Source organism: Halichoerus grypus, chromosome 2 (assembly GCF_964656455.1).
Source record: "Halichoerus grypus chromosome 2, mHalGry1.hap1.1, whole genome shotgun sequence".
Taxonomy (NCBI): domain Eukaryota; kingdom Metazoa; phylum Chordata; class Mammalia; order Carnivora; family Phocidae; genus Halichoerus; species Halichoerus grypus.
In genome coordinates, this window is record NC_135713.1 from 170,038,963 (window position 1) to 170,061,121 (window position 22,159).

General features: G+C 46.0%; 2 protein-coding genes across 12 annotated transcripts in view; one reads left to right on the forward strand and one right to left on the reverse strand.

The window, feature by feature from the left end:
• MYO1D (myosin ID) overlaps positions 1 to 5,881 on the reverse strand; it is a 364,381-nt gene extending 358,500 nt beyond the window's left edge. For all 3 annotated transcript variants that reach the window (XM_078063487.1, XM_078063488.1, XM_078063495.1), the window contains exon 1: positions 5,748 to 5,881. In XM_078063487.1, coding sequence (XP_077919613.1) covers positions 5,748 to 5,842 — 95 coding nt within the window. In that variant the 5' untranslated portion in view covers positions 5,843 to 5,881. The remainder of the gene's footprint in view (positions 1 to 5,747) is intronic.
• Positions 5,723 to 20,958, forward strand: H2BN1 (H2B.N variant histone 1). 9 transcript variants are annotated; one of them, XR_013444384.1, is made up of 3 exons: positions 5,743 to 5,863; positions 14,225 to 14,328; positions 20,554 to 20,655. XR_013444384.1 is itself a non-coding variant. In XM_078063508.1 (2 exons), exons 1-2 carry the CDS (start codon positions 18,281 to 18,283, stop codon positions 20,752 to 20,754), a joined length of 363 nt encoding a protein of 120 aa, XP_077919634.1. In that variant the 3' UTR covers positions 20,755 to 20,958. The 9 variants fall into 9 exon arrangements, 1 of the variants encoding a protein (XP_077919634.1); XR_013444381.1 differs by lacking the exon at positions 14,225 to 14,328 and having other exon boundaries at positions 5,723 to 5,863; positions 20,554 to 20,691; XR_013444380.1 differs by lacking the exons at positions 14,225 to 14,328; positions 20,554 to 20,655 and adding an exon at positions 7,397 to 7,483 and having other exon boundaries at positions 5,730 to 5,863.
• Positions 20,959 to 22,159: the final 1,201 nt, after the last annotated feature.

Sequence of the window (22,159 nt, forward strand, 5' to 3'; positions counted from 1 at the left end):
TGGCTCAATCCAGTCTCAATAGCCACCCGGCAATGGATGACAGAGAATTATCCTAAAACGGGACTAGTCCTTGAGATAGGGTCCTTTTTGCTGAGCTGGCTCAGACTTAGGTGGGAATGTCAACCAACAGCTCTCCACAGTAGGATAATTCCCAGTGCAGACAACTTACATGTGGACCATTAAATAAACACATTTCTCTCTACACCAGATTCACCATCTTTCGTCTCCACGTTAAGCAAAAAAGTCAAAGCTTATCTCTTCCTGTAGAAGTAGAGCCCTTCAGACACTGCAATGAATCGCACCAGTAGCAGCTTTCCGAGGGCTCGATTCCACCCACATCTGGCTCTACTTGGGAGCTAAATGCAGCAGTCTCCAGGGTCAACAAATGACCCTGAATAAAAATAGTCTTGGAAATCTGTCACAGAGTAGGAAAGGAAACAAGACAGCAGGGTGATTCACTCCAAATGGCAGCTCCAAAACCCAAATTCTCATTTTTGTCCCAATATGAACCCAATGTGCAAAACAGGCACAGAGCAAACTGTCCTTTTCCGAAGGCCTCTAAAAGTGGTTGCCAAAGAATTTCACATGGAAGCCAAAAAGATTTAGTGTGCCATTCACCTCTCCTATAAATTTAACTGCAGCTACTTCTAACTAGAACTCTGAACCAACTGCAGAGTTACACTTGCTTTAAGACCACCCAGAGTACCTAAGGTTTTGCCCCAGGCAAGAAAGAGGGGCCCTTTGTCTTACCAAATTTTCCAAATGACGGAGCAGCCACAGGGAAAGAGTACAGAGGTGGCATGGTGAGTGAGTGAGTGAGTGAGTGAGTGAGTGAGTGAGTGTGTGTACGTGCATGCGTAAGTAATGCTACAGCTCATTCCCCACTTCCCCGACACAGTTAAGCTGTATTAAAATAACTACAGCATTTTGAAAAGATTGTATGCTTTTTTAAGTTAAGAATTCCACTGGTTGAAGATCAACCAACATTTGACTGTTTAGTGAATGCATTTAAAAATGTATTGAACACATAGGTAGGTGCCCAGCATGATAGGAAACACAAGGGGACCAGCGATGGGTTTGCTTCACCACTACCCACCTGCACTGTCCCCTTCCAAAGCCTATATCTAATTTGGCATTCACAATTTATACTCTTTTTCTTAAACATGGTTCCCCCCCCCCCCTCGCAACTGTAATGAGTTTTCAGGGCCACAAAACCTGGATCCACCTCTGGATGACGCTCTCTGTCTTTGAGGAGCTCACTATTGGGTGGGAAGGCAGGCATGCAGGTAACAACAACATGACCTGATACATTCTCTCTAACAGTGAGGACCAAGTGTCCATGTGTCCTGGGAGCACAGGTAAGAGTAGAATGAACCCTGACTCAGAGGACTGGGAAAGACTTTGCAGAACTGGTCTCAAAGGTTGAGTAAGAGTGACAAGCAGAGCATGTGAGCAGAGAGGAGGGAAGGAGGAGGACATTCCAGGGAATGAGAACAACTGAGGCCAGTGGTTCTCAACTGGAGACAATTTTGCGCCCCCCCCCCCACCTCCCTGCAGGGGACATTTGGCAATATCTGCAAACATTTTCAGCTGTCATAAATGGGAGGAAAGTAGTGCTATTGGCATCTGGTGGGTAGAGGCCAGGGATGCTGCTAAAGATCCTACAACGCACAGGACAGCCCCCCAAAATAAAGAACTATCCATGCCCAAGTGTCAAGAGTGCTGCAGTTGAGAAGCCCTGGTCTAAGCAAAAGTGTAACAGACATGCTGTGTTAAGAAGTTGCCTGTGACTCTGGCAAACAGTGTTTCAAACGACTACTTTTATGGAAGAGAAAAAACAGTAAGGAAAGGGGAGGAAAAATTAAATTTCCAAGGAGCCAAGATACCAGGCTGAGCAGACGCCTTATTCTCAAAACAGGAACTATCACCAACAAAATTAGGAAACTGGACTCCTGGAAGCCTACGGGGCATTTCATTGCCCAGTGAAATGAAAAGCACATCTGTCTGGGATGCGGTCCTTGGCCAGGGCCCAGCCCTGAGCAGCGGCCTGCCTTCTCCCTTTTGCTCACAGGACTAAGTGGGGAGTGAGGAGCACCGTGAGGACCAGTTGCTCCATGCAGCTCGCTCTCACGGGATTCTCAATTCGAGAGAAGGTGCAAAGCTGCTGCTAAGGCTGGAAGTACTCAAGCACAGTGATGGCCCAGCAAAGGGTTCCAGGTCCCAAAAGTAAGGGGCTGCAAAGAAAGCAGAATATGTTGAGGACACTGTGGCCAGCGCTGCAAGTGGTCATTAGGGCTGTTGGAAGGAACCAGGCCTGACCATGAAGGCAAGAGGTGTCTATGCAGCAATCTTACTCCTGGGCACAGACCCATTAAAAATGCAGTGAGGAGCTGACCACCACCACCACCATAACCACCAGCACCCCCACCAAAAAAGGAAAAAGAATTAAATAGAACAGATCTCCCCCAGCAAGGGACTTCTAGGAGAGAAAGAAAGCAGCCTTCAAAATACTAGCAGTTTTTCATATAAGGGTAAGAAAGAGAAGTGTAACTCTTTCACAGATAATACTAACTCACACTAATCCACATCACCCCTTAAATCTTGCCTCATCCAGACTCAAAGGTACAGACACACACCTACATCAATTTTTGAAAATAATAAACAGTATGAGGAAAGTTACATCAATTGCAGCAAATGTCTAAAAATCAAGTATTAGCTCCAAGAGGGGAAAAGGAGGCTAGCAGAGTAGCAAAGTAAAGAGATAATTCTAAATGAACATCATAAAAGCTTTAAAGATATAACTTTTTCCCTCTTTTTCTTCTTGCTCTACAAAAAGCGTTGTCCCAAGGAATGTATTATGTGCCCAGTGTTACGCTGGGAGCTGGTATCAGGAAAATTACAATCGGGTTTGGATGGCACAGACCCCTGAAACCAGTGTTGTCTTCAGTACCTATGTCACCGACCACAAATGAAGAGGGCCGTGCAGAAGAGTGGGGGGGAGGGAGGGGAGAGAGCAGAAGACAGGACCTTCCTGACAGAAGTGAGAGAAGGAGCCACAACCTGGGGAAGGCACGAATGATCGCGAATGATCGGGCTCATGCACACACATCCACCGAAAGATGAAACACGCAAATTCTGCCCATATACAACCATAACTTACAGGCGCCTGGCCCAACCACCCATGTTCCAGGAGATAAAAACACTTCAACATCCAGAGCACTGGGACCTGCAGTGTTTTAGTCACCTTTTGCAAAGTGAAACAAATGTTTCAAGGGTCGCAACAGCGTGAGCCCGGAAGCTCATCCAGCTAAACACTAAAACAGTCTGGAGGGATAACAGGGCAATAGGAAATCCAAACTATCAGAGAGAGGACTGCTTTCCACCTGGGTAATCAGGATTTAACAACTAAAGAGGGCAAGGGTATTGCTGCTACACTCTGCTGAGACTGTGTTTACGGCTACTGGGAACCTACTACTCCCAGCTTATAAGTAAACCATGAACAATCACTGAAAGCTGTACATTGAGAATTGCAGCCAATTCTCAGGGTCGTCAAGTACACACACAGATACATGCGCATGTCTGAACGGCCAGGATCTCGACTGACTCACTGATTGGGTGTGAAGGTAGCCCCAGAAACCTGGGCATTAGCCAAGGGTCGTGCTAATGAGCTGGTGATTCCTCCCACAACTCCCCAACATCAACTCCTTCCCCTCCAGCAACTTAGTATGTTCACTACCACCCAAACAGAATCAGCTTTCATGCCTCCACTCCTCTGCGCACGCCACTGCATCCACTTGGAATGTTCTCCACCTAGACAAACCCTACCCATCCTTTGCAACTCATCTGAACCTCTCTCCTCGTGTTTATGAGCTAGCCTAAAGCACCTCTCCCTCTTCTGAACTCCAGAATAAGTAGCGTGTACAATTTCTTGGCAACAAATCACCTAAGCTCTACAAAGCTTAACTCTTCTATTGTTTTCTTGATTTATTATTTAAATCAAGAGGAATTTCCACTTTCTCCCTGTCTTGATTAGCATTGTCACCTCTTTGAGAGATAAGGATACATCTTATAGTTCTTGGGATCCTCCCACCTTACCTCCTAAAGTACCTTGCACAATGTAGAACTAAACTGCGAGGTTAAGTTAGGCTCACTTTAATAATGTTTAAGATTCAAACCTCACACTTAGAGACTTTGGGACCAATAATATGTAAAAGCAGAAAAGAACGTAAGTGCTGAAAAATCTTGAAGATCCTCACTATTTTACAAATTAGGAAACTCAGACACACAGACTGGTTCGAGGTCAGCTTGTAGTAGGCAGATGTAGAACTCAGAACTGCACCCCTGCTCCATACTCTGGGACATAGAGAAGCCTGGAGAAGAGCAGAAGACCCTATGGGGTTTGCAATTCCAAAGATTAAAAACTTTCTTTAAATTCTTAAGTTAGGGGCGCCTGGGTGGCTCAGTCGTTGAGCGTCTGCCTTCGGCTCAGGTCATGATCCCAGAGTCCTGGGATTGAGCCCCGCCTCAGGCTCCCTGCTCGGCAGGAAGCCTGCTTCTCCCTCTCCCACTCCCCCTGCTTGTGTTCCCTCTCCCTCTTGTCTCTCTCTGTCAAAAAAATAAATAAAATCTTAAAAAAAAATTCTTAAGTTAAAACGAACAGACGTAATTATTACTGAGAAGCGGAGTTAGTTAAGCACTCAAACCTAGATCATGATCTTCACTTTATAAGCTTATGGAGTGATATTTAGCTATAAACCTTACAAGAAATGGGGCTAGAACTTCCAGGAACCACCCCATGCTTCCAAACTCCGTTATTTTGAAACTCCATTTACTGTAATGTTTAACCAAAAAAAAGTCAAAACTAAAGTTCTGTTTACATATACTCTATCAGGAGTGAAATAATCACATGTAGAGTTTCTAAAATAAATTCGTCTTGGAAGCCCATTTCGGGGCGTTGAGTTGTGACTACATTTTCAAGGATGTCAGTAACACAAGGGCTCCATCCATAACTCCTTGAAAAAAACTGAAACCATGAACGCCTTGTCAAATTCAGACAGTTTATCTTGGCACTGGCAAGCAGAGCAGTCTCTTCGATGTCTGGAAACGTGTCTAATTACGTTTAGAGAGTAACTAAAAAAATAGCCAGTGTCCTGGAACAGACAAGCTCAGGGATCACTACTCCATAGCATCCTGAACGACATGATGGAACCACGCCAGGAAAAAAAAAATTGGAGAAAAAGAAAAGCAAGTGCGAAACCAGGATGAGACCCGAATCTCTCTACAAAACAACCCTCCCGTCTTCAGGGCCTTTGTGGCCGCCACACAACTCTCCCTAAAGTTTGCGTTTTCCTTTACTTTTGTTTCCATTAGGTCATCCGGCCCGCCCACATCACTTACCTGGGGCAGCGAGCTAGCTGGCCCTGCCCCAAGCGCTGCCTCCAGCCCGCACACCCCTCGCACCCCTCCCCCCCCGCGTCCGGACAGCACCCAGGACACCCGTCTCCCGAGGGCGCAGCCCTGGGGCTCGGCACGCCCCTTACCCTCCCAGGCAGCCGCACCCCGGGGCGTCCTCCCTCGGGAAGGCGCAACCACGGAGCTCCGGCGGGCCCCGGACACTACCATCCGGCCGCACTCCAACCCTCGAGCTCGGCGCGCCCCTGACACCCCCAATCCCGCCGCACCGCAAGGGCGCCCCCTCTCGGGAAAGCGCAGGCTCCCGCCCGGGCGCACCGCCACTCCGCCCTCACCTGAGCCGAAGGTTGGTCATGAACTCGGGCATGGAGACGGTGTCCATCAGTACGAAGTCCGCCTTGCCGAACTCCAAGCTCTCCTGCTCCGCCATGGCGCCGGCGTGCGGGCTCAGGTGGGCGCAGACGGGCTCAGGTGGGCGCGCTCGGGCTGCGGGGGCCGGCGGGGGGGGGGGCGCGCGGCGAGCTCGGGCGGGGCCGGGGCGGGGCCGCGGCGCGGAGCTGCGGGGTGTGCGGGGGCGCCGGGCGCCGCTCCGCGGGTCTGGGCCGGACGGAGGCCGCCTCGCTGCTCCTCGGCGCGCTGTCGGCCGGCGCGGCGCACCCGGCAGTTTCCGCTTTCCCGCGGCGGCTACCCGGAGCTGTGGGGGACGGGACACCGAGACGGAGACGGCGGCGGCTGGTCCCGCCTCCGGCCTTGGTCTGGCCTCGGCCCCGCCCCGTCCCGGCTGGGCCTCTCCAGCTCCGCCCCGCCCCGCCCCGCCGACTGAGCAGCCCGCCCCCGTCGCGGAGCAGGCAGCCGCCTCCTCACCTGGGCGGCGCGCACGCGCGGGGCGGGCGGCGGGGGCGCGCGCCGGCCCGGGCCAGGTCGGCGGGGCGGCAGCGCCCCCTGGGGACGGGCGCTGGGATCTCAGGGAGGCGGTACGGAGGAGCGCGGACATAGGAGGGTGGGTGGAATCAGGTTTCCAGAATTGCCTGCTCCGCGGTGCTTGATGGCTGCAAGCTGAGTTACAGAAGTAGCTCGCAGAGCTTTTTGCGAGGATAATTCCATATGATTCTATCACCTTGCCGCGAAGCCCACTCCTGCTCCTCTGCTCACGTCCTCTCCATACTTGAAATGATGGTTCGCTCACAGACTGAGAGAGAGTAATAATAGCTAACACTTGGGGGACACTTAAAATGCCCGGAGTGTTTCTAAGCGCCTTAGGAAATTCAAGTTAACTTGCCACACCGCTAGCAAATGGGGAAGCTGCAGTTTCATCTAGGTCACTGGACTTAGAAGCCGCATGCCAGAATGCTTTCCTTCTTCAATGTTCCGTGGTCCGTCTTTCTGTTGCACTCATCTGAGCATGCCATCAAACATTACCTTATATTATTAATAAATTTTTAATATATGTATGTGTCACCTCCCTAGGATTATTGTAGGCTTCTTGAGCATGGGGCCATGTCCTAAATTTCTTCATATCCCAGTTGGCACCCACCAAGTAACTATCGTACTGCCTTGCACATGTAGACATGAAATCTGCACTGGTTCAATGGGGCGGGATGAGTTCTAAGTGGTCTCCAATTTATGGATACATTGGTTGACCTTGGAAAATTCTTTTGGAACTTACTACATTTTCCCGATGAAAATATATTACAAATGACTTTCTAAGGCAGCTGCCCCTCTTCAGCCTTGTGTTTTGGTTAAGGCCATCTTCTAGGAAATCTAGAGGCTCCCAAGGACCTGGCTGGGCTCCAGCTCTATGGCTGAATTTGAGATGAGTAAACCAGACAGAAGGACCCTGCTCAAGGCTTGCTTCGGCTGCCAACAACCCACACTAGCCAGGAGAGAGGGGAGGGCAGCTTGATCACCTCCCCAGGGAGCACCTCTGCCATAAGAAAGCCACCCCAATCCCTGGCCCAGGCTCTGGGTTTCTGTCTACCATTAGCAGCTCTCCTTCTTCAGAAGACACCTCTCTGGATCTCAGCGTCCTCATTTGTGGAATAAGACATCTAGGCTAGACACTTTCCAAGGTAGGACTGTCTTTTGCTTGGGTTGGTCAGTAATTGCATAATATGGTACGTTCCTAAAATGTTTGTATTGGTATGTTTTAAAGTAAGTAGAACTGAATTTCAAAACTGTAAGAAAGAAATCGTAAATTTTGTGCAATTTGGAACAACCAGGGACTCCACTCAATGACCCATTGGAAATGGATGCATGTGTATTCTCTGAGCCCTGGGGTTGTTAGAGCAAAATTCATTCTACTGTGGGTAGGATCTACAATGGGATGTAGCTGGGGTTTTCAAATGGCCAAAGCAAAGAAATTCTTGTTTTGTTTTGTTTTGTTTTTTATCAATGTCTTGTATAGGAGCCTAACGTATAGCACATATACACAACATAAGCAAAGGGCATTTTATAAATTTATAAGCCCAAATTAATATAAAATCAGGCATGAGACCAGTGAAGCTCTTTTGAAGAATCCATATCTGTCTGTTGGGGTTCACCATCACCTTGAATCAGCTTCGGGATTCCAATTTACTTTTGAACATTGTTTGGTTGTACAGCATCAGGAAAATTCTGATTTACGTGGCGAAGTAGTAATTTGCTACTTGTAGAGTTTTATACCCAGCTTTTTTAAAGGCAGAGCACAACTACAATCTTATTAATCAATGACACATTTACAAGATGTTCCGATCTATGCAGAGATGACAGGAGAAACAAAACACTACAATCTGATTCAAACAAGGTAATATAGAGCAGGTTAGCTCGCTATTAATCTCCTTTGTGATAACATTTACATATAAACACATTTGGATGTGTATGTTTGTGTTACAGTTTAAAATATACTAAAAACCAAAATAAAAGTTAAAATCACCAATAATGAGACACACTGACATCATGAGTGATGTGATGAAAGTTAGAAAGGTAGAACATCCCTTACCTTAGAGAGATAGAACATCCTTTACCTGCTAAAAATGCATCCACTGAATCTGATCATGAAGAAACATCACATAAACTCACATTAAGGGACATCCTACAAAAAAAAACGATCTTTTCTCTTGAAAAATATCAATGGCTTGAAAGACAAAGGAAGGCTGAGGGGCTGGTTCAGGTTAAAAGGCCCTAAAGAGATGCCACAACTAAAGGCAGTATGTGACCCGGACTGGGTCTTTAACCAGAAAAATGTAAAGGATTCTTAACTATAGGAAACAAACTGAGGGTTGCCGGAGGGGAGGTCGGGGGGAGGGATGGGGTAACTGGGTGAGGGGCATTAAGGAGGGCACGTGATGTAATGAGCACTGGGTATTAGATACAACTGATGAATCACTGAACTCTACCTCCAAACTGATAATATATGTTAATTAATTGAATTTAAATAAAATAAAATTTTTAAAAAAGGAAAAATGTAAAGGACATTATTGGGACAATCAGTGAAACTTGAATACAGACTATAAATTAAATAGCATAGCATCACTATTAGTTTTCCTGAATTCAATCATTGTACTGGGGTTCTGTAAGAGAATGTCATTATTCTCAGGAGATAGGTTCTAAAGTATTTAGGGGTAAAGAGTATAATGTCTCAAACTGGCAAAGAAAAAGAATAATAATACATGTGGCATGTATATATATGCATATATATATGTAGAGAGATATAAGTGAATAAAGCAAATGTAGGAAGATGTCAGTGATTGGTGAATATAGAGAATATATGGGAGCTTTTATAGAAAAGTTCTTGCAACTCTTCTATAAGTTTGAAATGATTTCAAAACATAAAGTTAAAAATCAAATAATAGTCTAAAACTGTCCTAACATAAAAATGTTTATTTTCGGGCGCCTGGGTGGCTCAGTTGGTTAAGCGACTGCCTTCGGCTCAGGTCATGATCCTGGAGTCCCGGGATCGAGTCCTGCATCGGGCTCCCTGCTCGGCAGGGAGTCTGCTTCTCCCTCTGACCTTCCCCCCTTTCATGTGCTCTCTCTCTCTCACTCTCTCAAATAAATGAATAAATAAAATCTTAAAAAAAAATGTTTATTTTGGGGCACCTGGGTGGCTCAGTCATTAAGCGTCTGCCTTCGGCTCAGGTCATGGTCTCAGGGTCCTGGGATCGAGCCCCGCATCGGGCTCCCTCCTCGGCAGGGGGCCTGCTTCTCCCTCTCCCACTCCCCCTGCTTGTGTTCCCTCTCTCGCTGTGTCTCTCTCTGTCAAATAAATAAATAAAATCTTAAAAAAAAAAATGTTTATTTTCAAGGAATCAAATAACACTTAGAAGTGAAAGTCACATCAGACGTTTGCAGATACTCCACAACTGAAAAATCAGCACACACTTTGAAAACTCTGGTATGGACTATCTGTAAACTCTGCTTGCCATAGATATGCTAGGAGGTTATAAACACTGAACAGACAATTCTAAACACAAAAAATAATTTTTTAATTTTATTTTTTATTTTTTAATTAACATATAATGTATTATTTGTTTCAGAGGTACAGGTCTGTGATTCATCAGTCTTACACAATTCACAGCGCTCACCATAGCACATACCCTTCCCAGTGTCCATCACCCAGCCACCCCATCCCTCCCACCCCCCACCACTCCAGCAACCCTCAGTTTGTTTCCTGAAATTAAGAGTCTCTTATGGTTTGTCTCCCTCTCTGGTTTCGTCTTGTTTCATTTTTTCCTCTCTTCCCCAATGATCCTCTGTCTTGTTTCTCAAATTCCACATATCAGTGAGATCATATGATAATTGTCTTTCTCTGATTGACTTATTTCACTTAGCGTAATACCCTCTAGTTCCATCCACATCATTGCAAATGGCAAGGTTTCATCTTTTTGATGGCTGCATAATATTCCATTGTATATATATACCACATCTTCTTTATCCATTCATCTATTGATGGACATCTAGGCTCTTTCTATAGTTTGGCTATTGTGGACAGTACTGCTATAAACACTGGGGTGCACGTGCCCCTTCGGATCACTACATTTGTATCTTTAGGGTAAATACCCAGTAGTGCAATTGCTAGGTCATAGGGTAGCTCTATTTTCAACTTTTTGAGGAACCTCCGTACTGTTTTCCAGAGTGGCTGCACCAGCTGGCATTCCCACCAACAGTGTAGGAGGGTTCCCCTTTCTCCGCATCCTCGCCAACATCTGTCATTTCCTGACTTGTTATTTTAGCCATTCTGACTGGTGTGAGGTGATATCTCATTGAGGTTTTGATTTGGATTTCCCTGATGCTGAGTGATGTTGAACACTTTTTCATGTGTCTGTTGGCCATTTGGATGTCTTTGCAGAAGTGTCTGTTTATGTCTTCTTCCCATTTCTTGATTGGATTATTTGTTCTTTGGGTGTTGAGTTGAATAAGTTCTTCATAGATTTTGGATACTAGCTCTTTATCTGATATGTCATTTGCAAATATCTTCTCCCATTCTGTCGGTTGTCTTTTGGTTTTGTTGACTGTTTCCTTTGCTGTGCAAAAGCTTTTTATCTTGATGAAGTCCCAATAGTTCATTTTTGTCCTTGCTTCCCTTGCCTTTGGCAATGTTTCCACAAAAAAATAATTTAAATAATTGATCCTTTAAATATATTTTTATAATTTAAATAATTTATTGCTTACCTTAGTTGTCAAATATGCCCCAGGGAGGGTACAATTTGTTCTCTGCCTGAAATTCCCTTCCCTGTTGTCCCACTCCTCACCCCTGTGGCCTAGCTAACTCCCAGTAGCTCTGCCTCAACATCACGTCCTCCAAGAAGGCTTCCATGACTTCCTAAGTCAGGGTTGGCTGTCCCTCCTCAGTGCCCCCAACAGCACCCTGAAAGTGTCATTCCCGTTGCAGCATTGAATGCACTTGAGCCTATTGTCCACCTCTCATGAGAGAGAGGGCGTGAGGGCTGGAGGCTGTGTCTGTTCTGTTCTTGGGTGTAACTCTGGCACCCAATAGCACTAGCTCAGTGCCTCAAGTGTGAATCTCTTAATAAACACTTGCTTAATAGATGAATATGGAATGGTCTGTGAATCTGAGTTGTGCAATGTGAGGTTGTAAATCTACCCCCTCCCTTGATAGACTTTCTGCATTAAAAATCAGTCTTTGTGCAGTGTTTATCTCATTCTCATCTCCTGCCCCTGGAAGCAGGTCTTGGGGCTGTGTTCACTTCTTTCCTGGGGCCAAGCTGGAGCACTGTCTGTTCACATAAACAAAAGCTGTTGTTCCAAAAACCTCTCTGCAGTTGACAGCTGCTAAAGAAAATCTGCTCTGGGTTATTTGTGAAAATCAGCTCTGAATTTTCCAAAGCAAATATTTGCTCCCATTCTCCTCTCCCAGAATGCTTCTGGGCTGCCCTACCCTCCCTATCTTTACCAGGTGCCCAGCAACCAGGAAGACAGCTCACTTCAGCATGAGTCCTGCAAAACAGAAGCAAGAAAGCCACAGGAAAAACATAGTCTATTCAAAGGGTATTTTATACATTTATTTTATAAGCCCGAGTTATTCTGGAGCAGAAGTAGAAAAAGGCAAATTTACGTTGCAGAATAACTTCATGATGCACTCAGCTCCATGTATAAATGACGTGGAACTCTCTGCCTTAGGTATGATCCAAAATACGCTTCCTCCCCTTTCATGCCAAAGACTGGATTTGAACTATGAATAGTACACCAAAGGCAATATATATGCTCTCTGTGATTTCTGAAGCCTAAGAGCTTTAAAATAAAAGCAGACCCAGCAGTTGCCTTCCTGGTGTCACTGATGACTTGCCCACCTGTGGCCCTCCCTTCCCCACTCCCCCACCCCCACCTTTCACTCTGGAGACATCTCACAGTACAAAGGAAAGGGAAACTTCATAGCCTAGTTCACTGCCATACACCACCCTGAAAGCCCAGAAAATGACTTAAAAAGTTCATCTTCTCACCTATAGTTAGCTATTAAAGACAAAGGATCAGCTGGCCAATTGCTAAAGACCTGGTTCTGGGTTCTAGGGGTTTCCTCCCCTGCTGTCCCCGTGGCCCAGCTGTGCTTACCTGTGACAGTGTTGAGTTGGGCACAAGGATCTTAGCTCTTTGGCATGGCTGATATTGCAGACAGAGCTCCTTTTAACATAATCAACCTAAGCACAGAGGAAGTTGGGATATATCAGCTGAAGAGAGGGAGGAGATGGGGGAGAAGAGAAGGAAAGGGGGCTGCCACTGCCTGAGTCTTAGGGTAGCAGGTGGACAGTAACAAGACACAGGTTCCCAGTGCTTAGGTCTCATTGTCCTTTGATGAAAACACGTGGACTTCCTCTCCCAAGACAAATGTATGAAGCACACACACAAAACAGTTTACACATGGACCCCTCTGCCCCTCTACCCCTGTCTATGGATCCTCAGCTAAGGGCAGTGTCACACCACTGGTTCAAATCATTGGGGAATGGGGAAGAATTTAAGAAAACCATCATTGTGGGTATCCTGTGAATCATCAGACAGGGACTGTCCCAACAGCACACTCCCCGATGTGGGCAGAGGAACCACATATATATGGCCACAGGAAAGATTGCGTCAATGGTAAGGGAGGACGTAGCCTGGGACAGCCTCCAGAACTTTTCCTGCCTGTGACAACATAGCTTCTGACTATAAACATTTCACCTCAGTGTATCCTCTTGACTAATTACAGAAGTGCTTATCACACTGAGTTGGCTGTCCAGGCCTGTCCCTAACGTCTCTCAGATGGAGGCCATGCCCTCCTCATCCTTTTATCTCCAGCCCTCAAGCTGCGCCTGCTGCCCCTTAGGTATTTCCTGAATCGAGTAGGTGAATTAATTAGTGAGCTTATTTATTAGTAAATGGATGTGTGTAGGTGTAGTATTATATTTCAAGGAACATGTGGCATTTCTATAAGCCCCAAGCCAGAAAATCACTAACTCTCAAGCTATTCTGGCCATTGGAAGTAGTCCTAGAGCTAGAAAACTTGGGGGTGTGATAGAGACCCACGAGAGGGAGAACAACAAGGCACATCCACAATGGATTCATGGATGGATGGTGTCTTAAGGCAGGATGTATCAAAGTTTAAAGTGTATAAGAATAACATGGGATTTTGTTAGAAATGCAGAGCCTCAGGTCCCACCTCCAACCTACTGAATCAAAATCTGCATTTTGACAAGACCCCCAAGGGCCGCTGCTGCTGGTTTGCAGACCAGACCTTTCACTATTATTATTATTATTATTATTATTTTATTTAAGTAATCTCTATGCCCAACGTGGGGCTTGAACTCACAACTCGGAGATGGAGTCACATGCTCTACTGACGGAGCCAGCCAGGCGCCCCTGCAGACCATACTTTGAATAGTGAGATTCTAAGGAGTCTTAATGGTTCTATAATCAAATGTATACCCCCTGGTTGAAAGCCGAGAAGAGCAGCTACCCTCAACTAGGTCAGAGCGAGGCGCTGGTAGAGCTAGGACCAGAACTTAAAGCTTCTGATTTGAATAGTGGGTAGTCTCCACTACCCAATGGGGATGTTCATTTGTGAGACAAGATGGGGGGGATGGTAGAGAAGCAAGGGAGGGCAGCACCCTAGATCTTCTCTGGGTAACCCTAGTCTCCCTACCTATATTTCTGAATGGAGGGGGCTGGATGTCCTTCTTTCCTCTCTACTTTTTTCTCCTCCTCTAAAACCTTGGCAGAGAGGTTAAATAAGATATTGCTGGGGCTGGGAAAAACTTGGATTCCTTTCTTCCCTCCATCTGACAAAATAGCAAGTAGTCAGTACTAATATCATCCACCATTAATATTCAATTAGTATCTACAGAGCTGACACACAGGAAGAGTGTGACATCGTTCCCAAGGTGACATCTTCTAATCTGCCCCCCAGATCCTCTCTCCTCCTGCGATCCACCCAGAGTTTCTCAACAGGTGAGCTGTAGAGCAGTATTCATCTCCTAGAATTAAGATCACAAAATACAATGATGTTAAAATGCACTGTGTGAACCTCTGACTCTTTCCATTCAACTGGATTAATTCTTCAGACTATCCAGAGGTAGAAACAATCTGAGCAATACTTCTATTCAAATTCTGCCAACCTGACCCCTAAAAAAATGATACAGGGGGAAAGTAGAATCCACAAAACCTAGGAGACCTCAGAGGCCATATAATCTAATATCCCACCCAATGTCCGAATCCCCTCTACAATGTGCTGCAATGCCTGGACCTTCCTCGGCCATTTGACTCATTAGGCCTCCCCCATGCCATGTAGACATCTCTGCATAAAAGCAACTCCAACACCCTTTAACTCAGGCTTACTCCTCAAGTCACTGCCCAGACTCACTCCATGCCCTGAATTCCAATTGTCCCGTCTTTTGCTCTTGTTACTCATTATCCCTATTTATGAGCCTTGTTTGTCCTTTGGAGCTGATATTCCACCAAGATAGGACCAGGTTGAAGTGAATTATAATCAAGGAGGGAGGCCAAGGTCATGGCCGGTTAAGGAACAGCCTTCTAATTTTCTTGAGTAGACTTCCCTCTTAGAGTTTCTATCCATAGATTTCCAACACTATTATGTTAATCTCTGTAAAGTCTGCTTTCTCAGTGTCTAAGGTCTGTGTCTGTGCTTAGCCACATCACAATCACTTTCTCCTAGTGTCCCCACCCTTTCTAACTCTCCTGTAACTGAGTAGGGTTCCAATCAGAGCAGCATTTTCCCCAGACTCAGGAGGCAATGGTGTATAGTGGCACCCAAGCTTTAGATACCTGTACCGAGGCATAGCACAGGGGTTGGGGATCTTCATTTTATTTTATTTTTAAAGATTTTATTTATTTATTTGACAGAGAGAGACACAGTGAGAGAGGGAACACAAGCAGGGGGAGTGGGAGAGGGAGAAGCAGGCTTCCCGCGGAGCAGGGAGCCCGATGCGGGACTCGATACCAGGACCCTGAGATCATGACCTGAGCCGAAGGCAGATGCTCAATGACTGAGCCCCCCAGGTGCCCCGGATCTTCATTTTAATAAGCAGCTTAGGAGACTCTGCTGCAGGTGGGCAGGAGGCCTAACTTGAGAAATAATGATGGGAATTTTGGTGTCAGACACATCAGGGTTCAGTTCCTAGCTTTGCAACTTACTACCTGTGTAACCTTGAACAAATTAGTTTATCTTTATAAGCCCTGGTTTCCTCATCTCTCTCTCTTTTCAAAAAAGATTTTATTTACTTATTTGAGAGAGTGTGTGCAAGCATGAGCGGGATTGGTGGGGGGTAGGGGGGGTGGAGGAAGCATAGGGAGAAGCAGGCTCTCCACTGAGCAGGGAGCCCGATTCGGGGCTAGATCCCAGGACCCTGGAATCATGACCTGAGCCAAAGGCACCTGCTTAACCTACTGAGCCACCCAGGCGCCCCTCCTCATCTCTTTTAAAGAGATGATAACATCCATCTCTGAGTATTAAAACCATGAAACGAGATGTCTACATAGTGCTTTGTATAATTCAAGGCAAGTACTGAGCCTTCGATAAATACAGGTTAGCATTGCTATTAGTGTAACTGCTTCTTTTATCTTCAGGATAGGGAACTTATTAACAGGCGATTTATTGCACGTCCTTTTTAGCTGACTCAGATTTCTAATAGATGCTGGTGAGTCTTCTGATTACCCCATGACTTTCTCCTATGTCAGTTTTGTGATTCTTCTCAGTAATTTATTGCCATTTCCATGCATAGCCATGGGCCTTGCACTTAGTAGGGGATCAAAATTTGCTATTTTTTTTTTAAGATTTCATTTATTTATTTGAGAGAGAGAGCGCATGCGGGTGTGCACGAGAGAGCACGAGCAGGGGGGAGGGGCAGAGGGAGAAGCAGACTCCCCACTGAGCAAGGAGCCCGATGCGGGACTCCATCCCAGGACCCCGGGATCATAACCTGAGCCAAAGGCAGATACTCAACCAACTGAGCCACCCAGGTGCCCAAAATTTTTGCATGAGTGAGTGCCATCTGCCCAAACTTTCTGTGCTATACTCCCACGGCAACACCACCTCTGTTCTCACCCTTCGCCTGTGCTCTCAAGCATCTTCTGGATGTTATAGTGTTGGTTTGGTTCCCCATTGGCTCGGACCAGTGAAGAGTGCTATCCCACCGAGACAATGATTTCTGCCAGTTTATATTTACTTTGTTGCATTAAAACTTCCAGTTCAGGGGCGCCTGGCTGGCTCAGTCGATTAAGCATCTGCCTTCAGCTCAGGTCATGATCCCAGGGTCCTGGGATCAAGTCCCACGTTGGGCTCCCTGCTCAGCAGGAAGCCTGCTTCTCCTTCTGCCCCCTCCCCCTGCTTGTGCGCACTCTCTCTCTCTCTAATAATAAATAAAATCTTTAAAAACAAAAACAAAACAAAAAAACCTTCCAGTTCATTTCATCATATAATATATGCTCTGTGCATACATTGCCTTTTTAACTAGAGAGATAGTGAGAGATGAAGCCAGTAAAAAGAGAGTAGGAGTTGAAGCGGTGGGTGGGGACGTGCTTTGACAGCCAGGTGGGTGATAGGGAACCGCTTTCTCCTTTCACAGAAGTGTTCAGTGGAGTTCTGTTGTTGTTAGCAAAGAATTATTCAGGGGAATTGAGCCTGCACTACGGACAGGCTACATCCCAAGTGCTCCATCAATGAATAAATACATGCAGCAGCTGTGCAGAGTGCACACGTGTAACTAGAAGGATGGGGGCTCTGGTGTTTGGGTTTGGAAGGTGGTAGGGCATGGGATTAGAAGCAGAGGCTCAGGGGCTGGTTCTGCCACCTGGGCAAGTCCCTCGAACCCTCTGAGACTCAGTTTCTTCTTCTGTAAAGTGAGAGTAATACTAATATCCTACCTCCTAATGTTGCCATGAGAATTACATGCAATAAAGTATGTCCAGTGCTTCGTGTGGGGACTGGGACATCAGGCTCAATAGCTGGGAGCTGACAGTCCTATCAGAACCCACCAGTCCCCGGCACCCGGGCTTCAGTGCGGCTCATCACTGAGAGAGGAAGGAGTCTCTTGTCATCTGGTTCTTTTCTTCCTTTGACACCCTGGCTCTCTGGTGTTCTCTTATCTGTTGATTCGTGTCAGGCTGGTCACTTCCTTGTAGCTGAGCTGATAATACTAATTGCAGGGAGTTCACGGCCTCTCTATCTACAGTTTCTCAACCTTCACTCTTGAAGGTACGGTGACTTCCTGGCTTCCCTATTCCTGCTTTGTCACCTGAGTTCCTAATTGCTGTGGCATACACCAGGCGGTCCTCCGGGTGCAAATGCAAATACCCAGAGCACATCTGTGCAGAGCTGCTCCTTTCACCCCAACCCCTGGTCCTGTGCAGTTGCTTCAGGAAGGTTTTTTAGACCAATGAATCCTAAACCTGGCTGGTCCTTAGATTCACCAGGGCTGCTTTAGCAAAAACTTCGGCTTCCCAGATTCCACTCCCAGTCTTTTTGAATTGAAATTTTTGCGGCCAAGAGCCCACTATAATAAGAACACCTGGAGTTACTCCAACACATGAAAGGAATAGCTTTGGAGATCAGTGTTGCCTGGTAAATTAGTAGCCATTACATCAAAGTGGTCATCTTCACTATCGCATGGGCTAGAGCAGAGGAAAGCTTAACATTTTGAGTTTCCCACCTCAAGCCCCTTTCTGGAATGTACCGTAAGCCTGTTTTAGACTCTACACCTAATATTTCTTAAGTATTCTGAGAGTATTCATCTCTGGCAGGTGCAATCACTAATCACTGATTTTATTAGGAAAGAGTGCCTTCCGGCTCTCCCTATAAAACCTCTTCCGGGGGGGTGGAGGTGGGGGTTGTTCGCTTGCCTACAGCCGCTGCTATAATCTAGAAGTGTAAGGATAAGGCTTCCACATGTACTACATTTGCTTACATGGCCCGAGATTCCCTAAGAAGAGGACTACACTTTATATCCCAGCCAAAGAGAAATATGAGCAGGCCAACTCAGCCTTGAGGCAGAAGAGGAGGAAGAAGAAGGAGGCCTATTTTAGTTACATGGGGAAAATCGTGAAGCAAGTGAGTTGGGGCTCTCTTTGTGGAGACTTAGAATGGTCGAGACAGGTTATCATGTTAGAGGTGTTTTTTCGACTGCGGCTTTTTCTCATACGGGAGCGCTTCTTCACACCTCGAGTTCCTGAAAAGTTGTGTGCACACAGCTTCTATAAACTGGAACTGCTAATGGTTGCTATCTTTTCCCGCTTGGCTTGCTTCCTGTTGGTAGCAACTCTGAACACCTGAGCTCCCAGTGTCTCTCGTATCTGTTGACAGGCAATCTATAAATTGATTCTTAAATGCCCTCTTATAGAGAGGGGATTCACCACCTAGTCTCATCTTATTCTTTGAAGAGTGACATATGTCAGGTTTTCACTAAATGGTGCTCTGTACTTAGAATGTACCTAAAATTTAGGGTGGGCTTTCATTCCTTCCTCCTGCCCACCCAGCCTCACCCCACAGCGTAAAATTGCAGAGAACAAACTCAGAAAAGTCTTCCCCTTCAAAAGAAGCTATGGGGAACAGAATAAGGAGATTTTACGACAGATGGACTAAGGCTTGATTTTGGATTTTCTTCATGACAATGAAGCAAGGCTGAGTGTTCATGTGTGATTGTATCCAAACCCCCTGTATTCCAGTGGTATCATTTGGAATCTGTTGTTTATCCTGTGAGAAGAAGGGGGAAATGGGATTAAGGAAAGATAGGAGAAAGGAACGAAGGTATGTGATCTAGAGCAGGGTTTCTCAACCACAGCACTATTGACATTTTGGGACTGCTTAATTCTTTGTTGGGGGGCTGTCCTGAGCATTGTGTGATACGGGACAGCATCTCTGGCCTCTGTCCCGTGGATGCCAGTAGCAGCCTCCCTCCCACCTGAAAATGCCCAGAGACATTGCCCCCAGTTGAGAACCTCCACTGCATTTTCTGGAAGGGCTCTCTGTAGGAGTACTTGGACTATGCTTCACCCTCTAATCATTAGTCCTGTCCTTTTACTGAATGGGTCTGGCAGGCCACTCTGCTTCTGCAAGCCTCCCAAGGGTCAGGGCTGTGCCTTGGGCCAGCCCCTCGTGGCACTGTGAGGATAAAACAAGGTGCTGGCTGGATAAACGTAGTGAGTGTCTCCGTGCAAGCCAGGTCTGCTGGGGAAGCTCAGATGAAAACAATGTGGTCTCTATCACAAAGGGGCTCCCAGTCCTGCCAGATGGGGGCATTGAGGAAATACTCCTAAATTATTAGAACCAGGAGGAACTTTTCAAATCCTGCTTCAAGACTTTCCTTTTACAAAAGAGAAACAGAGGTCCAGTGTGAGACCATTACTTGCTTACATGACATCTCATACCCGCACGGAGCTAGGGTTAGAGCCCTGGGTGGGCGATTCTCAGGGCAGCGTTCTTCTGACTAGTCCAGCTGCCTCTCTAACTTTAGACAAGGTTGTTAATGATATAAGGCAGCATGTGATACAGGTTCTGAGAACGCAAAGAGCCCTGGTCCTCAGTGGGAGGTTGTGTGGAACACAGATAAGCTAGAGGGGGCACCTGGAGAAGAGTCTTCAAAGGTGGATAGGATTTGAAAGGTGGGGTTGGGTGTGGACATGGTAGGTAGGGGTGACAGAGCGACAGTGGCGTGGAGACTGGAAACGATAGGGACACATCCGAGGAAGAGTGAGTTTTCCCAGCGTGGCTAGAGATCATGTTGGTGCAAGGATGTAAGGCTGCAAACTGAGAAGTGTTAAAAAAAAAAAAAAAAAAAGCTCACTAATGTGAAATATAGAGTGTGCGTGTCTACTCTAAAATTATATTTTCCATCTTCCAAAGGTGTTGGGTGTTAACTCCACTGCTGTTGGGAAAAATCGAGGCACGAAATTTAAGTGACCAGAGTTAGTCTGTATTCCACAGATACGGGTGATTTTTCTCACCAGCTACACATTCCCCCTCCCCGATCTTCCTCAGACAGTTGATAGGTACAATGGCCTAATTTCTTTCATCACATTCCTACCATTGTACCTCCAGGTGGGTTCTGTGGCTCCACGTGTGCACCAATCCATGGAAGGCATGGGTGCTGGGTTAGACCATAAATTGTTTACTTTAACAAGCCTTCACTTCACTGTTTTACCCTTGTGCCATTTCTTTCCCAGACTCATCCAGACTTCAGTGGATGCTCCTGGATCTTGGATGCACTGGGCTCTCTGGAGGATTGGCTGCTGGAACGGGTTAGCCTGGAGGCAGTCAGACTGTCCTTCTACAACCACAGAAGAGCCGTCACCAGCAGAGAGATCCTTGGAGCAGTTAAGCAGAGATCCTCTTGGAAGAGCTTTTGTATAAATGAAGTGTTCTGAATGGCTCTGTTGTTGAAATGATTGCACTTGTCAAAAATAATCAGATGGGTCAGAGGACTGAGTTGGAAGACAAGGTATCTGATAAATACCTGTTGCAACAGGAGTCTTGGTGCTACACACCTGGTCTCTGGATCCTGTGTTTTTAGCCTCTGACTTAATTTGTAAAAAAATAAATAAGAAAGGCATTTTGTTATGCTTGTTGTTTATGGCTTTAAAATTTTTCTGAGGCATGCTTCTCCCGTTTAAACTTACCTATTGTCTTTTTGGAGGACATAATGCAACCCATCACACCATGTACTCATGATCTCTCATCTCTCCCATCTTCAGCCCCAGGGTGGAGACTGCTGCACTGGAATGAACTGATGATTTTTTTTTTTAAAGCACATCTACTTAGATTTAAAAGAACAACAACAATAAAAAAGGATTTTTTTGTCGTTCTTTGAATAGAAGACTCATGTTGTTGGTTATCTATGTAGCACTTAGCATAATAGCATGGGTGTAATGAGGGTCTGTCAAACGTGGAAGCTGGTCCCAAGTGTGGAAAAACATTGTAGCATTATAAAAATACAATAGTAGCATTATAAAAATACAGTAATGTAGAAGCAGGAAGAATAAATGGGCTGATATATTTTAGACGTGGTGGTCTGGGTAAGCCTAGGTAGGTGATGTGAAGGAAGAAAGGTGCTAAGCATAGCGAAGGATTCTGGGCTGAGGGAACAGCCTGAGCAAAGGTCCTGAGGCAGGCAGGAAAGCTTTAGCCTGTTAGAGAAAATTAATGAAAGTCATGGCAGCTGGGTTCTGGCAAGCAAGGGATAAGTACAGTAGGCAATGATGTTGGAGGAAAAGGCTGGGGCCAAGTCCTGCAGGGTTGATTTTATTCCAAAGACCGTGTGAAGCCACTGAAGGGTTTTAACTGGGGGACTGATGTCTTGTTCATTTTTTATTTTTCTGGTTGAGGTTTATCCTACAGTAAAGTGTACAAATGTGAACACACCTCATCAAAGTTTTACGTATATGTATCCAGATTAAGATACAGAACTTTTCTATCACTGCTGCTGCTATGTCAAGAATAGATTGAAGAGTGTGCCAATGGGAAGATTAGTTAGAAATATTGTGTATGGCTTTAGTAGAGAGATGACAGTGGCCCTCATGAGTGTGGGTGGTACACAAGATGAGGAGAAGTGATCTGAAGTGAATCTGAGATAGAATCAATACAATTTGCTAACAGGATGGATGTGAGCAGTGAGGAAATAGTGATGCTTCCCCGGTTTGGGGCTTGAGCAGTGTGGTGGACAGTGGTACCAGCTGCAGAGCTGGAGAAGACTGGAGGAAGGAGGACAGGTGTTTTGGGAGAGGTGAAAATTGGGAATTCCATTCTGGACATGTTAAGTTTTCAATACCAGTG

Coding starts and splice junctions, on each gene's coding strand:
- H2BN1 (XM_078063508.1), top strand. CDS start 18,281: ATGTACTACATTTGCTTACATGGCCCGAGATTCCCTAAGAAGAGGACT. Junction 18,443..20,553: donor TGGGGAAAATCGTGAAGCAA/GTGAGTTGGGGC, acceptor TTTCTTTCCCAG/ACTCATCCAGACTTCAGTGG.